At 35.6% G+C, this 16,501-nt stretch overlaps 1 protein-coding gene across 2 annotated transcripts in view; it reads left to right on the top strand.

The window, feature by feature from the left end:
- MRPL1 (mitochondrial ribosomal protein L1) overlaps nt 1-4,369 on the top strand; it is a 59,625-nt gene extending 55,256 nt beyond the window's left edge. Inside the window, exons 8-9 of one of the 2 annotated variants that reach the window (XM_007455408.1) lie at nt 2,566-2,647; nt 4,064-4,369. In XM_007455408.1, coding sequence (XP_007455470.1) covers nt 2,566-2,647; nt 4,064-4,182 — 201 coding nt within the window. In that variant the 3' untranslated portion in view covers nt 4,183-4,369. The remainder of the gene's footprint in view (nt 1-2,565; nt 2,648-4,063) is intronic. The other variant, XM_007455409.1, reaches the window with a different exon arrangement.
- The last annotated feature ends 12,132 nt before the right edge of the window (nt 4,370-16,501 follow it).

Genomic DNA, 16,501 nt, shown 5'->3' with positions numbered 1-16,501 from the left:
CATAGTTCAATATCGCCTTCAAGGTCAACCCCTTCCACTCCCCCCTGCCCCCACTTTTTTCCTGCTTTGCCAAGTCTAATGCTCTGCTCTTGAGAATCTAACAGATAATATATCCTCAAAATGGTCCTCCTTACCTTTGTCAGGCCACAGAATGTTACGGTGTGGAAAAGCACTACTGGAAGAACAGAGCAACTGAGATATAGATGGAGAAGCTTGTAAATGTTGCTTTCCTGAGTTATCTCTAGATCATTGTCAGCCCAAATAAATTTCCTATGCAAGTTTTGATAAAATGCATGCATGCATACATACATTTTTTTTTACATAGCTCTGTCATCAGTAGTCAATTGTGTAATCCAAGTTATGCCCATAAAATATATCTTTTTCATAATTTTACAAAATATGTAAAAGAAAAAGCAAAGTGAGGTATTATGGCTAAAAATATATTTTAAGATTCAGTAGAGGACATAGTATTGATAATTAGAGGTGCTAAAATTTGGACAAAAGTGTAAACTATATTTTATTTTTGTTTATTTTTGTTTTTGTTTTTGTTTTTTGCGGTACGCGGGCCTCTCACTGTTGTGGCCTCTCCCACTGCGGAACACAGGCTCTGGACGCGCAGGCTCAGCGGCCATGGCTCACGGGCCCAGCCGCTGTGCAGCATGTGGGATCTTCCCGGACCAGGGCACGAACCCATGTCCCCTGCATCGGCAGGCGGACTCTCAACCACTGCGCCACCAGGGAAGCCCTAAACTATATTTTAAAAACAATTTGTATATTTTAAAACTTAATGAAACCATTGAAGGCATCTGTTTTGCATTTCTTTTTTCTTGTTGTCGTTTGGGTTTTTTTATTTTGCATTTCTAAAGCCTGTGTTGTTAGGTTATTGTAAGAATGGCAATATAAGTCTGCAGAAAGTACAGTTACAAAAATCTGAGAAGTTTAGTATGTAGAGTCCAACAGTATAGCATGTAACTATCAAGGAGGATATATTGGACCTCTTGCTTTTTCTTGTATCTATTGCTTTCCCAAATCTAAGGTAGGTATAGGTCTTTACAAAGGGTAAAGGAACTCCTTAGAGCTGTGTTGGTTACTTAAGTTGATAATAGAAAGGAGGACATTTTGAGGAAAAGTGGAGAATTAAGAGAGGAATGAAAGGACACATGTTGATACTCTTGGTGTTTTGTTTTGTTTTCTTTCTTTTACTATAGCAAATGTAAGGTGCCTTGTCTGTCAGTGAACTACGTACTTCAATACAACTTAAAGTCTATAAGTTCTATGGATTTAATAAGGAAAACTAAGCATTGCTTGATTTTTTTCCCTCTCCAAACTCCCACTTGTGGATTGGCATAAAGTGAAAATTCCTCCAGTAATGCCCAAACCTTCTCATTTAGGGTTTGGTACTGCATCATGCCTAAGTGAATGTCGAATAAATGTTGTCTGATGATGATGAGAATAATTTGTTTCAGGAGGAATTCTCTTTATGCTTATGTACTACATTTCTCACAATGGTCTCAAGAGTCATTGGAAAATAGAATTCTTTTTTTTTTTTTTCCTTGCGTTATGCGGGCCTCTCACTGTTGTGGCCTCTCCCATTTGCGGAGCACAGGCTCCGGACGCGCAGGCCCAGCGGCCATGGCTCACGGGCCCAGCCGCTCCGCGGCATGTGGGATCCTCCCGAAACGGGGCACGAACCCGCGTCCCCCGCATCGGCAGGCGGACCCCCAAGCACTGCGCCACCAGGGAAGCCCGGAAAATAGAATTCTTGTTTGAACTCTTACTGTCTAATTTTTGCCAATTACACTATTATAAGTTTTATATGAATTTTAAAAACTGGATTCATTTGGCAAAGTGCAAAATCCTCTAAACATAGGAATACAATAGAACTGATTTTAACTGGTATATTTAAGAAGAATAACATGCACTGAATTTGAATGATAAACTCAAGGACTTTCCAAAGATGTGTGCTGGGTTTAGGTGTTTTATGAATAGGGCTCATTCACTATATATTTACTTACTGTAGCTTTTACTAAGTAGCAGGATAATTGTTATTGCAGAGTTAGAGTGTTAGCATAGCATCTTGAAAATGTCTCTGTGTGGGATATGTTATGTGAATGTGTGTTGTCAAGTAGTTTCATTTTGGACTTTTGAAAGCATTAACTTCTAAATATTTTCTTAGTTTATTTTAAAAAATAAACAACTTGAAGAAAAAATATCACTAATTCCTTGGTGATAGGGAAAGGGTGGGGGGAATGGTGTATTCTGCCCCAGGATATGCTTTGGGGAATTACATAGAATTCAAGGAATCGCAAGTGGAGCAATTTTAAAACACTTTGCTATAATGTGTTCTAAAAGGTAATTAAGTCTTGACATGTAAAGACATGTTAATGTAGTATTCTGAAAAAAGTTATGGAGGTTTTTTTCTTTCACAGTAGGGTCTCCTGATAGATAATTTGCACTAGTTGAATATTTGAAAAAACTGTCTGGAACGACTACTGATACAGTTACCAAAAATTGTATTATCATCTCACTTTCACATCATTAACGTTATATATCCTTTTCTTTTAGCTGGATATGTCAAGTGACCAGATAGCTGCCAATCTGCAAGCAGTTATCAGTGAAGTTTGTAGGCAAAGACCGCTGAATTTGGGTAAGTGGTTCTCTAGGGTAGACTTCCTTGTAGCTCTGTGATACTTTAAAAATGTAAAATATTAAGAAAACAATCCAGTTAATATGCAACTGCAATAGCGATAATATTTCCAGGGATTAAAGAAATACAACTTAATTCTCCAAAGGATTCCTAATGACCTTATTAAGAAGTTGTAGTTGTTTGGAGAGGAGACCTCTTTAACATTAATAAGGAATACATCGTGAAACCTTTATAAATTCCCACATTATTTCTACCATTAAATGTAATAAAGTTTGAAAGAAAACTGTAACGGATTGCCTTAAACTTACAATAGTGTTTAAGCAGAAACTAAAGTCATTTATGAGATAGATGATATTTTGAAGCCAGACCATTCACTTTGTCACTGGTACTAGCAGTTGGCTTTCTTAATCTTATTTATTTTAGAAAAGAAACAAGGTTTTTAATCATGTCACAAGAATCACTATTTATCAATGGGTTGATTCGTGGAGAACAGTGAAACTTGATGTGGAAGCTGTGTCATAGGCTAGGAACACATGTAGTACCCACTGCATTAACTGCCATTCACAGTCCTTCCTCAGGCAAACGTGTTCTCTTTCCGCTGGTTGAAAGCAAGCAAGAGTCTGTAACCCTCATTTGACTATGCCGTTACAGGCTTACCATTATAGGAATCTGTCATGTTTCATTTTATAAACCAAGTGTATAATTAAAACACAATCTCACGTTATGTTTAACCTTCTTTGGGAGTTAAACACACTGATGAATAAATACCTCATTTGTTAATTCTATTGTGCTAGATGTGACCATAGTACTTAATGATTGTATGTGTATAGATTCTTCTCTTTCATGGAGAACTTTGTTTTGAGTATAGGAGCCTCTGAACCTATATCAGGAGTAGAATGATGAACAGTAAATCTCTGAAAGCAATGTAGTTATCTTCTCTTTGCCATTTTAACTGAGGGTCCCTTAACATTGTTCTTATGAAAGACTTTTTAATTTTTAAGGAATTTTACTAAATGTTTGGTAACACAGAGTTAGCATCTGTGCTGACTGTTTGAAATAAATATTTAGAATCTTGCCATCAAACGTAAATATCATCACCTGTTCCCTTTACTGTTGACTTTGCAATGAAATAAATTCTAGGTGATCACCTTCTGAAAGAGAGAAATGAATTATTAGTGAATATGTGTAGTTTCATCTATAAATCTCTAATATACTATGGTACAGCTAGTTTGTATTCTACTCTAGAAATGAAGCGATCTTCCCTTTGTTACAATTCAAAATAATAGTTCAGTAATATCAGTACTTTTCAAGTGAAAATATAACACGAGTCCTATAAAGTTTCTTGTTGTATGTTTGTATTTGCTCATTAGGTATCTATGGAATAAAATGAAAATTGATTCTTGTCTTTGTTTTTAGGACCCTTTGTGGTACGTGCTTTCCTTCGAAGTTCAACAAGTGAAGGTTTGTTACTAAAGATCGAGTCATTATTGCCTAAAGAAGTAGAACCCAAAGAAAGTGACAAAAAAGCTGCCTAAGTGTGTTGCATTGAGAAATTATTTTCAGTGGATCAAGAAACAACAGAGAAAATAAAAAACTGTTTAATTCCTAAGTTTGGTGTCTTGTTATTTCTTGATCATCATACTTGAAAGTAAATTTTAACACTGGAAAATCTTAGAATACTTTCAAAACTAAGAATATAAAATTTGCTCTGTGTCTAAATCTAACTTTTAGATCATGTTAAATTTTCTTCCTTAGTGTTCAGATTCTACAATCTGGCAGTTATAGCAGCAATTTCTAGCTTAATAACTTTCCCTTGAGAGTCATACCATCTGAGGGAAAAGTAACATCCTCAGTTCCCATAAGACAGAGAATGGCAGAGTCATGAGCTACATTACAAGTATGACTATTTTCTAAAGAAAAAATATGGAAAATCTTCATTCTAATAATTCCTTAATGTCTTTTGTGGTAGCATGAATATAGAAAATGATTAATACTTACTTACAAGTGGATGGAAAACTTTTTTTTCTCTTAGGAATCAATTTATAGTATTTGTATTTTGGGGTAATAATAATATTGTATTATTTATTTATTTATTTTAAAAAATATTGTATATTTTAATGGTGCTTTGTATGGTGTTTTTATATACTTTATTTGATCCTGAATTCCTCTGCTTAATAGCAAGTTGTTAGTGTTTGTTGAATGAATATCCCATGAGGTAGATAAAACAACTTAATTTATGGATGAAGAATCAGGCTACCAGTTTGCATACTGGTGTTGGTCCTTAAGTGTTTACTGGTATGTGACAAAACAAAAAAAATAAGGATAATTTTGTCATGCAGTTGCCAACTGTCCTTTCTTGGGAACGATTTCTTTTACTCTGAGACTGTCTTCCACTTTTTTTAGGGGATGTTCAAGGGCTTTTTCTTATATGAAAAAATAGTCCTGGTAAATTTCTTGGTGGGTTTTAATAACACTCACTTTGTAAAGAATATTTTGATGGCTCCATATAGGTCCCGAATTGTTTTTGAAATTTTAGTGGTCTGAGAAGTCCAAAAGACTGTGAACAACCATTGTACTCCACTAAGCCTTTTTTCCCACAGGAAAATTAAAATTTAAGGGCTGTTTACTAAGAACAACTGTAGCATTAACTACAAAACAGTAACAGCAGTTACCTTTTATTGAGTGCCTACTACTGTCTTATGCTTTATATGCATTCTCTCATTTCATCCTCGCAGGAGTTTAGTAAGAAGGGTGGTACTCTCATTTTACAGTTAAGAAAATTGAAACTTGTGTGAGGTCCTATAAGTGGCAAACTAGATTCAAACCTACACTTGTCTGATTTTGAAGCCTGTTCTCTTAACCATTAGGCTATTTTACCTCCTTTTTATGTGTTCTAAGATAAATTAAACTATTTAACCGATTTAAAAATTTTTAAGTATTAAATAATTACACCTCAGTTTCTCGGTATGTCTAGTTATGGGGTTATGGCACAGTGATGTGAAGAAAGTTGAAATAAAAGGGTTGGAGGAGTGGGATGAGAAAAAAGCAGTGCAGGATGGAGAGAAAGATATCTACTTGTTTCCCACATTTATGGTCTTCTGAAAGCATACTGATTGTTATTTAAAGACCCTAGTTCACAGAGTAGAAACTCTATTACTGTATTTGTGGGTTTTCTTCTGATTAATAGAGTAAGTATACTCTTATTATAGAGAACTTTAGAAACACTAATAAATATAAAAAAATAAATCACTCAGAGTCCTACTACTCAGATAACCAGTATTAATATTTTGGTGCTTCCCATTATCTTTTTCAATTGACAGAGAAAGAGAGACAGAGAAACAGAGGGAACATGTACACGCATGATGTTATATAAAGTAAGCATTTCCCCATATTATTTAAAATCTTATATGAAAAGCATTTTAATGATTGAGCAATATTTCATCCTATTGATGCTCTAATTTATGGAGTCATTTCTTAGTTTTGGGGTATTTAACTTGCTTTCAGGTCCCCCTTAACCTTATTATTTACAATGCTTTGGAGAAAATCTTTGAGCATAATTTAGTTTCCTCTATATTTCTAGAACTGACATTCCTGAGTTAAAAGGTATGATATGGCAAGGTCTTAATTATGTCTTAGAAAGGTGCCTTTCTGAGCAGAACAAACCAGAAAAAGGAAATATGGTTGGAAAACTTGCTCTGGGCAAGAGCATTCCAGGGTCTTTTTAACTGGCCTATGAATAAATTATTCCCTAACCTTCCATTAGAGCATTTTTCCTATTGGCTAACTAGAACTAATGTTGAGTGTTCATAATGGTATATGCTTCTGGAAAAATATTAGAATTGCACTAGATTACTCTTCACATAAACCTCTTTCTTTTGTGTTATTGTATTTTCTTCTTTCTGAGAAAACAGTAAATTAAAATCTTATATTTAAAAAGAGTAAAAAGTTTTAAATAATTATGGTAAATATCAATACTAGTAATTCTCAAACATTAGCCTGCATCCAAATTACCTGGAGGGCTTGCAGGCACAAATTGCTTGGCACCAGTCAGCATCTGGGGTGGGCCTTGAAAATTTACATTTCTAATAAGTTCCTGTTGCCAAACCCAGTTCCTGCGCCTGGTGCACAGTGAGGCCAAACAAACCAAAATGTTGGAGTTTGGAGCAGAGAAAGGTTTATTTCAAGGGCCGAACAATGAGAATGGGCTCTGGTGCTCAAAAAGCCTGAACTCTCCCAAGGTTTTTAGGGAAGAGTTTTTATAGGCAAAATGTGGGGGGAGGACTGAAAGGTGAGTGACCTTCCCCTGATTGGTTGGTGATGAGGTAACGGGATGATGTTCCACGAAACTCAATCATTAGCCTTCGGGTTCCAACCTGTCTGGGATCCAGAGCTTGTTCTCTGACTGAAGTTACCATCCTCTACCTGGGTGGGATAGTTCCTGGAGAACTATCAGGTTGTTATGTATAGCCCTTGAGGAGGAACCGGGACCCTGCCCCATCGCTGCACTGTTTCTTGACTGCCTTTCCTTTATTTCTGCATTCCTTCACTCTTCTGTTTGCATCTGCCCTCTGGAACTCAGGGAACATCTAGGAGGCTAAACCTTTTTCCTACAAGCAAGGAAGTGGAGGACAAGGAAAGGCTTTTGTCCACAGGGTCCTGCTCAGTTTCATTCACAGGTGATGATGTTGCTGGTTCAAAGACTATATTTTGAGAACCACTGATAATTACTAATGGATCTTTAGACCCTGGATAAAAAAAATCTCTGGCTTTGGTATCAGCATTAGTTTATTTTCAAATTTGACAGGTAATTCTTGTGCAGCAAGGTTGAGAATCACTGGTGTATGCAATTAACCAAGTTATAAGAGGTGAAAAATTTTTAATAAAAGTCAAGATTTTAAAAGACTGAGATGAAAAAAAAAGATAATGCACTGAATTTAAGAGCCAGGACTAGTTTCTAGCTTCCTGGTCTATCCCTATGTGTAAACAGTTTAAATTCCTATGGGAAAACAATTCAAAATCTGGGATCTTCTGTAAAACAAAGACATCATAAGGTGATCATCAATGTACTTTCTAACAAAAATTTTATGACACAGCTTGTGTAGTTGGCATTTCATGTTGTTAGAAATGATGTGATAAAACATTATTAATTAACATTACTAATGTAAACACACGTAAACATAAGTTTAATGGTATTACTTATCATCTTGTTAAAGACCAGAGGCTTATGGTGGGATGGGGAGACCTACTCAATAGTGACTTTTTTAAATAGCAAGTAGTAATCTCAGTGTCCAGTAGGTGGCAATAGTAACCTTTCATACAACTTTTAAATAGTTGTGTACTTACTGGTAAATATTTGTTTTCTCATTTGACTATACAGCTAAAATAGCAAAAATACTTTATAGACCCCTGGAGCTTTGTTTATTTATTTATTTTTTGTTCTGTTTTGGGCATGTTACAGAGGTTGCTTTAGTTGTCACTCTGCAATAATGCATTTTTAGAATTTAAAGAATTCGTTTCTGTTTTAACTTTTATTATAGAATTTTTTCAGATATACAGAAAAAAAGAACACCCATTTACTTACCACCCAGCTTCAGCAATTATCAACATTATGCTCTTGTTCTAGGTACATCTATCCCTTCCATCTACCTACCACTCCCCCGCTCGTCCTCATCCTTGCTAGAGTAATTAAAAGCAAATCCCTATAAAGAGTTTTAAGAATAATCAAGCTATAATTACAAGAAAATTTTAGGTCCATTTTTCAGAACCCAATGTTTTTGTGTTCTACTCTGGCCATTGAGGGCATTTAGGTTCTTTGGATTGTATTTTTCATGTAATAATGGGCAAAACACCTATTTCTAGTGCTTTGAGAACTTAAGAGTACATAGTAACAGAACTAGCCACAAAAGGTTGTATATAAATATCAATACTTTAAAAAATAAGAAGGAAGAAATTGGTATCTTCACTTGAATTTTTGTTTTTGAATCAAAATATGAAATTAGAAATGTAACTATTATAAGGGATAGGTTGAATTAATAGTTTTCATTCTGAAGGTATTCCAAGGAACAAAAAGTTTTACTGTATTGCTTTATTTTAAAAAATAGAGGGACATTAAATAAATTGGGCAAGTAGAGAAAGGAAGAACACAATCAAAAATTTAAAGAAAACAATGACCCATAATTCCTTAAATAACTGCTTAACATTTTGTCTGCTTCCTTTTTTTCTTCTTCCCATGGGGAGGTCTCCTTTTTCTCCCTGAAATAACATGGTTGTGATCATGTTGGGTATAGGGTAGGAAGGGAGATGTCTTGGCTTTGGCGGTTTCCCACATCTCCAGCTCTTTAGTCACTTTTATTTGAAAAAAGCCAACCAAAAGCAATTTTCAAGTATTTGCTAAATGAAAGGTTTAACACTTCCTATATCTTGTCATATGTTGCATAAAACTTTATAGTATTGTTTCCTAAGTTGGTAATTACTTTAATGAAATTAATTTATGTAAATTTTAAGTTGAATAACCCAGTGTTTCCCAAAGGGCAATAAGTGTACCAAGGAAGACAAAGAAATGAATTTTGATGGTAAGTGAGCCACATCTTTAAGAGTTTAGTATGTTTTACTATATTATAGGAAGATATAACTTGCACCTAAATGACCATGACTTCATGGGCATTGTTGCCTAGGATGACATTGCCTAGATGATTATTTGTAAAGTCTATTTAAAAATATTGTGTAAATTATGTAAATATATAAACTATATAAACTGCTTTCCAAAGTGGTTATACAATTTTACATTCCCTCCAGTAGTGCATAAGGGTTCCAGTCTCTTCACATCCTTGTCAACACTTGGAATTGTCTGTCTTTTTTATTATAGCCATTCTAGTGAGTGTGTAGTAGTCATATATGTTTTAATTTGAAAATAAGTTATTTTGCTGAGAAAGTGTTTGGAGATAAATGATAGAGTTTTAAATGTGTGCCATTTAGAAGATGGAGTATATTTATACTATGAAGCTCCAGAAGTAGAGGTAGGACTAATGTAGACTTTATAGGGAAGCAAATTCTGGCAAAAAGTTAAGCAAAAGTTAAATACTATGGACTTTCTTGCAAAGTTGTAGTAAACTTTTTATTGAATATATTTACATCCAGCTGTTTCAGTGTTTCCTCAGTTACAGTCAACAGAAATTAACCAGAGAAGAAACGTAATGTAAGGATATGTAGTGATTCACAGAATCTAAGGAAAAGTTAAACAACTGGTACTTGGAAAGGATAGGAAGCAGTGCAGCTTAAGGGATCTAAGTAGCAGGAACCAATGGACAGCTTCTTCAGAGAGCTACTGTCAAGGTGAATTTGTTTTCTGACCTTGTGTCACTCTACTCAAGATTTAAATTTTAAGGAGAAAGAGTCTGTTTGGCCTAGTTTAGTTTACACGCCCTCTCCTTGGTCAGGAGAAGGCAGAATTGATAATCTCACCAAAACCACATGCAGTAGGGTAGAAGAAATTGCCCAGGGGGAATATTGAAATGCCTTTACCAAAAGAAGGGGCTCACTGGGTGCTGGGCAGGCAAGACCAGTAGATGCCCACTATACCACGTCACTATCTCTGATGAATGACCAGGAAGAATTAATAGCAATGATAGGAGGGTCAACAAATCTCTAAGGGTCATTCATTCCTTGAATATTTATTAAATGTCTCTTCCTATGATTTCTATGAAATCAATGTATTTCTGTGAACTAAAAACATTTACTTTGTTACTCAAAGTATTTTTACATACATAGCAAATATTCTTTGAATGCAAAAAAAATGTTGCCCATTTATTTTTTGGCGGGGAGAAATGTCAATTTCACTTTATTAAACATAAATAGGAACACATGAACAGATTCCCATGGTAAAAAGTTTAAATCAGATATAGCAAAACTTCTGTGATTCTCCCAATCAGCCTCCCTTGTGGGCTCCATGTGGATCTTCTATACTTGTACAAATTATGTTCCTACATTTACAGTTAATTGCCTGTTGACATATGTAGGTTTTTCATATTTAAAAATAGATAGTATTAGCAAGTACTTCTTTAAGGTAGGTTGCTAAAATAGTATAGTGGTTAAGAGCACAGACCCTAGAGACAAACTATAAGGATTCAAGTTCTAGCTCTCCTATGTAGCTGTATATTGTTGGTATTGCCCAGTAATTTTAAGGAAACTTTTTATTGACTTACAGCACAAATTCATAACTATGAACAACTTGATGAATTTTCCTAAAGTGAACATGTACCTAGCATATAGGTCAAGAAGTAGATAATACCAGTACCCCAGAAACCCCTTTGTTCCCTCCTTGAAAAATACTCCTCTTCAAGGTAACCACTATCATGACTTCTAAGAACATGTATTTGTTATTCCTCTTTTTGAACTTTATGTAAATGGAATAATAATTACCATATGCATTTTTGGGGGGAGCCCCAGGTTCACTCAGTATGTTTATGAAACTCATCCATGTTTTATGTATTTATATTTTATTAATTCTCATTGCTGTTTTAATATTCCATTGTGTGAATTTATCACAATTTATCCATTCTACTGTTGATGGACATGTGGATTCTTTACAGTTTGAGGTATTACAAATAATGCTATTCTGAACATTCTTATACAGTTTTTTTAGGGGAGGTTTTAGGGATTTTACAAATAATGCTATTTATTAACATTCTTGTTTACTTCTTTTGGTGAACATATGTATGCATTTCCCTTAGATATATACCTAAGAGCGGAATTGCTGGATCATAATTTAGGTATATGTTCATTTAGAGTAGATAATGCTTCACAGTCTTCCAAAGTAGTTGTACCAGTATAACTTCCAATGGTGTGTGAGAGTTCCCACTGATCTATATCCTTGCCGATAATTGGTTTATCTTTTTCATTTTAACCATTTTGCTGAACGTGACGTGGTCCAGTAATTTTTGAAGAATGTAAAAATCCCATTAGTGGGGAAGACAGAATGTAGGGTGTCACTCCCTGGTGATTGAAGTTGGCTCTGAGGTCGGGCAAGGCCCGGGCTGGGCAGACCTGCCCTAGGGGTGAGGGGTTGCTGGCATGTCAGCACTCCTGCCCTTCTTCATTACCCTCTCTCTGTATTGGGGCCCACATGCCCTTTGGAAAAAGGGATCACCTGAGAAGCACAATACAAGGGCTTGTCCCTTGCATCTGGGCTGGTGATCTGGGCAGAGGCTGGGACAGGAGCCACAAGAGTCAGATAGTTTTCCCAGGAGAGGCCCAGTGCCTCCCTCCTTCCAAGGGTTACCACCTTCCTGCCTCCTCCTGCCTTGTGCCCCCTCAGGCCTTCCAGCCCCTTGTACCTTTACTGCTGTTTGGTTAAAGCCTCTATTTTGTTTAAAAAAAAAAAAAAGAATTATCAGGTGATCTAGAGTTTTATGGGATTTATAAAATAACTTTTTCTTTAAAAAATTAAAAGAGATGGAAGAAATCCGTTATTCTCTGACTCCAACAAGTTACTATCTTCTGGGGAAAGGATTAATTTGGTTTGGATTATCCTATGTAATAAAGGGCCCTCCATCAGACTCTAGAGCCTGGTTTTGAACATTACCCCTTCTTTATATCTAAATCCCATGTTTGGTAAAATTAGGTGTTTAAGGTTTTAAAATTATTGTTCCTGGTATGTTATGCAATTTCAAATATTACTACTCTTACCCTAGACTGGAGACTGCAAATACCTGGCTCACATTCTGTCATCCCTTGTTTCCAACCAGGCAGACTATGACAGATGACGTGACTCACAGAATGTTCTCCCACTGATTTCTATGTGGTTTCAGATTTTTTTTTTTCTCAGTACAGTGCTCCACTTAGTCACACTGTTGAATAGAAGTGTGATGGAAGATTAAAACACTCTTTTCATCCTGTACCTCAAGGTACAAGGTGATCAGCTGAGTCTTAAAATTTTCTTAAGTATTGCCATTGTTGGTTGGCCCTATATTATACTGAGAGAAATGTGACTCATTCTTAGAAAGCTGTCATTTAAATCTGTTACTTAGTCATGCTAACTGAGGAGCTGGCTTACTTTTATTTTATTCTTGTTTAAAATTTTTTGTTTTCCCTTCTATTTTAATATTTAATTGATTTTTTTTTCTTTTGGACTAGGAAAAATTCTGAGAAGTTTGCTGCAGCTTCACAGGTCAAAGTAAGTTAGGGGAAATGACTTGAAAGAGAAGGAAAGATGATGCAGATACAGGGTTACACGTGAATACTGACAGTTTGGGGGTTAGGGAGACCTTTAGAGGCCTCTATGGTTTGGGAGTATATTGGTTATGGTATGATATATATTGATTATAGCTTGTCACTTGAAATTAAAATTAAAAATAATTTATGGTAGTGAATTACAAAGTAGCATTTTTCAGAGTGACATGTTAGAGAATAAGTTGCTTCTTTAAAAATTTTGACTATGCTAAAATGATTAAGCTGATGATTAAAACCTAAGATGAAAGATAATTAAAACCTGAAGGGGATAAAGAAGGAAGGAAGGACGGATGAAAAATAAAAGAGTTTGGTGATATAGATGAAACCAGGAGATAAGTTTTAGCAGTAGTAGTTTATGCTAATGTCATATTCCCAGCTCCAACCCTTACTAAGTATGTTACTTTGAGCATTCACTTGCCTTGTGAGCCTCAATCGTTTTGACTATAACACAATCATAAGAAAGGTCACCTTTATTAACTCAAAGTGTTGTGAAAACTACTCAGGTAATGTAAATGAAATTATTTTATAAAATGAAGGTACAATCAACTGCTGTTATCATAAATACTAGGATAATATGTGAGCCTCAACATGTAAATAGCTCAAACTAGGTTAAAAAAAAAAAATTCTAGCTTTCCTTTTCAGCCCATAATGGAATAACATATACCAGGCTTGCCCTCTACCTGTGAACAGCTAGAAAACTGGACAAAAATATTTGAAGCTACTGTTTGCTGACCTTGGAAAACATGCAGTACAGGTGTGTGTTCTCTGAATGGATGGAAACAAATAAATTGTACAAAAGTCTCAGCATTCTGCCTGATGTCACTTTCCAGACCCTGCACAGGAAGAGGGAAACCAAGGAAAGCATGGCAGTCTCTTTATAGAATTCACTGAGATCAGATTTGGGGGAGGCTGTGGCAGCTTCAGTTTGTGAGGCATGGCACCAGAGATGTAGGCGCTATGCAGGGAAGCTCCAGGACTCTGCAGGGGGGTTCATTGAGACTTCTGCTCTGTGCTAAGATGGGCCTGCATAGATTGAAATGTCACAAGGCTAGACTAAATGCAATTATTGGGGAGCTTTAAGTTGAACAATTCCCAGAACGTATATGTGGCTGAGAGACATTTGAGTTTTGACCACCAGAGTGGCAAGACATTGTTGAAAATCCTGGGCATTCAGTCGATACCCCAGAATTGTGCCTTCAAATAGGGCTAAAAGAGCTCTAGAGTAGAGGCTACTCTGGACCACCAATAACACTTTAAAAACAACCTCAAAAGGATCAAATTGACTGGCAAGGAAGTTAACTGCCTGCCAAATTCAACACTCTTTAAATGCATAAAACAAAATCCAAAATTTTAAGAACATAGCTTTTATGGTGTCTGGTACCCAATAAAAATTATGACATGCAAAAAGGAAGGAATATGTAAGGAAGAAAATCAGTCAATAGAAACTGACTCAGAAATTATGGAGATGAATGAAGTAGCTGACAAGGGCTTTAAAACAACTATAGTAAATATGTACAAGTATATAATGAAAAACGAGCATAATGAGGAGAGAAATGGAAGACATTAAAGAAGGCAGAGGGAGCTTTAGAGCTGCAATGCAATTTAGAAATGCAGTATCTGAACGGAAAATTCACCAATGGATTAACACCTATAGCCACTGCAGAAGAAAAGAAGTGTGACTTAAAGATACTGCAATAGGAACTATACAAATTGAGGTACAGAATGAAAATAATAATAGTAATAAAAGGCCAGATCCTCAGTGATCTGAGGAATATTCAAAGTGATCTAATGTACGTGTAATTGGAGTATCTGAAAAGCTCAGGGGAGAGGAGCCAGAAAATATATATTTGAAGTAATAATGGTTCAATTTTTAACAAACAGGATGAAAACTATGATTTCTAAATCTAAGTAGATGAACTTCAAGCAGGATAATTGAAAGGAAAACCATTCTAAGGCATATCATATTCAATTTGTTGAGAACCAGTGGTAACATAAAACTCAAAAGCAGCCAGAGAGAAAAAGAAACATTAAATACAGGGGTACCAAGATAAGAATTACTGATTTCTTGTCAGAAATAATGCAAACCAAATAGGGAATGGAATGATAACTTTAACATGCTTAAAAAAAAGTAAATGTAGGGCTTTCCTGGTGGTGCAGTGGTTGAGAGTCTGCCTCCTGATGCAGGGAACATGGGTTCGTGCCCTGGTCCGGGAAGATCCCACATGCCACGGAGCGGCTAGGCCTGTGAGCCATGGCCACTGAGCCTGCGCGTCTGGAGCCTGTGCTCCGCAACAGGAGAGGCCACAACAGTGAGAGGCCCATGTACCGCCAAAAAAAAAAAAAAGTTAATGTAGAATTCTATGTCAAGTGAAAATATCCTTCAAAAATGAGAGAAGCATAAAGACTTTTTTGACTAATAAAACACAGAAAATGTATTTCCAGCAGACCTGAATTACAAGAAATAAAGGAAGTCCTTCTAGAGGAAGAAAACTGATACCAGTATAAACCCAGTTCCATACAAATGAATGAAGAATGCCAGAAATGGAAAATTTGTGGGAAACTATGAAAAATGCTTTTCTGATTTTTATCCTTTCTTTAAAAAATATTACCTTTTAAAAGCAAATGTAATAACAGTGTATGGTGGGGTGTATAACAGTTTGAAGTAAAATGTAGGAAAATAGCACAAAGGTTGGCATGGTATATACTTGGTTTATTTCAGTTGTGTGCAGCTTTCTGTGTTCATCTAGTATTTTTAGTGGATGAAATCACATGTAAAATCAAAAGTCAAGTTAATACTAAAAATTTTTGTTATCGTGTTAAAACAAGTTTGCATTTTTGAAAACATTGTAGTAGAACTGACTGTATAGTTCACCTAGTATGACAAAAGTTTGCACCCATGTTACCATGGTGAAAATCAAGATACAGAAAATTTCCATCACCCCCAAAAGTTTACTTATACACTTTGTACTGATTCTTGCCTTCAGCTCCAAGCAACAGTAGATTTGTGTTCTGTCACTATAGTTTTGCTTGCTGTAGAATTTCATATGGATGGATCATACACTGTTATGTATATGTTTTAAAATTCATCCACATTGCTGCATGTATCAAATAGATCATTCTTTTCTATTGCTGAAATATATTCCATTGTATAGATACGCCAAATGTATTTATCCATTCATTCACCTGTTGATGGGTATTTGTGTTGTTTCCAGTTTGTGGTTATTATGAATAAAACTTCTCTGAACATTAAAGTACAAGCTTTTTTTGGTGGACATTTGCGTTCTTCTCCCTTGGATTAATAATGAACTGCTAGGTCATATGGTGACAGCTTTCATAAGAAACAACCAAATAGGTCTCCAAAGTGTTTGTACTATTTTATACCCCCAACGGCAATGTCTGAAAGTTGAAATTGCTTCATATCCTTGGGAAAAGTTGGATTTTTAATGTTTAATTTTAGCTATTCTAGTGGGTGTGTAGTGATATCTCATTGTGATTTTAACTTGCATTTCCCTAATGCAAGTGACTAATGCAAGTGACTAATGATGCTAAGCATCTTTTTATGTGCTAATTAACTGTTCTTCTGTCTCCTTTGGTAATTAGTACAAAGTGTCTATTCAAATCTTCCGA

Source organism: Lipotes vexillifer, unplaced genomic scaffold, assembly GCF_000442215.2.
Source record: "Lipotes vexillifer unplaced genomic scaffold, Lipotes_vexillifer_v1.1 scaffold749, whole genome shotgun sequence".
In the NCBI taxonomy this organism is placed as follows: Eukaryota; Metazoa; Chordata; class Mammalia; order Artiodactyla; family Lipotidae; genus Lipotes; species Lipotes vexillifer.
This window is presented reverse-complemented; position numbering and strand designations above follow the sequence as displayed.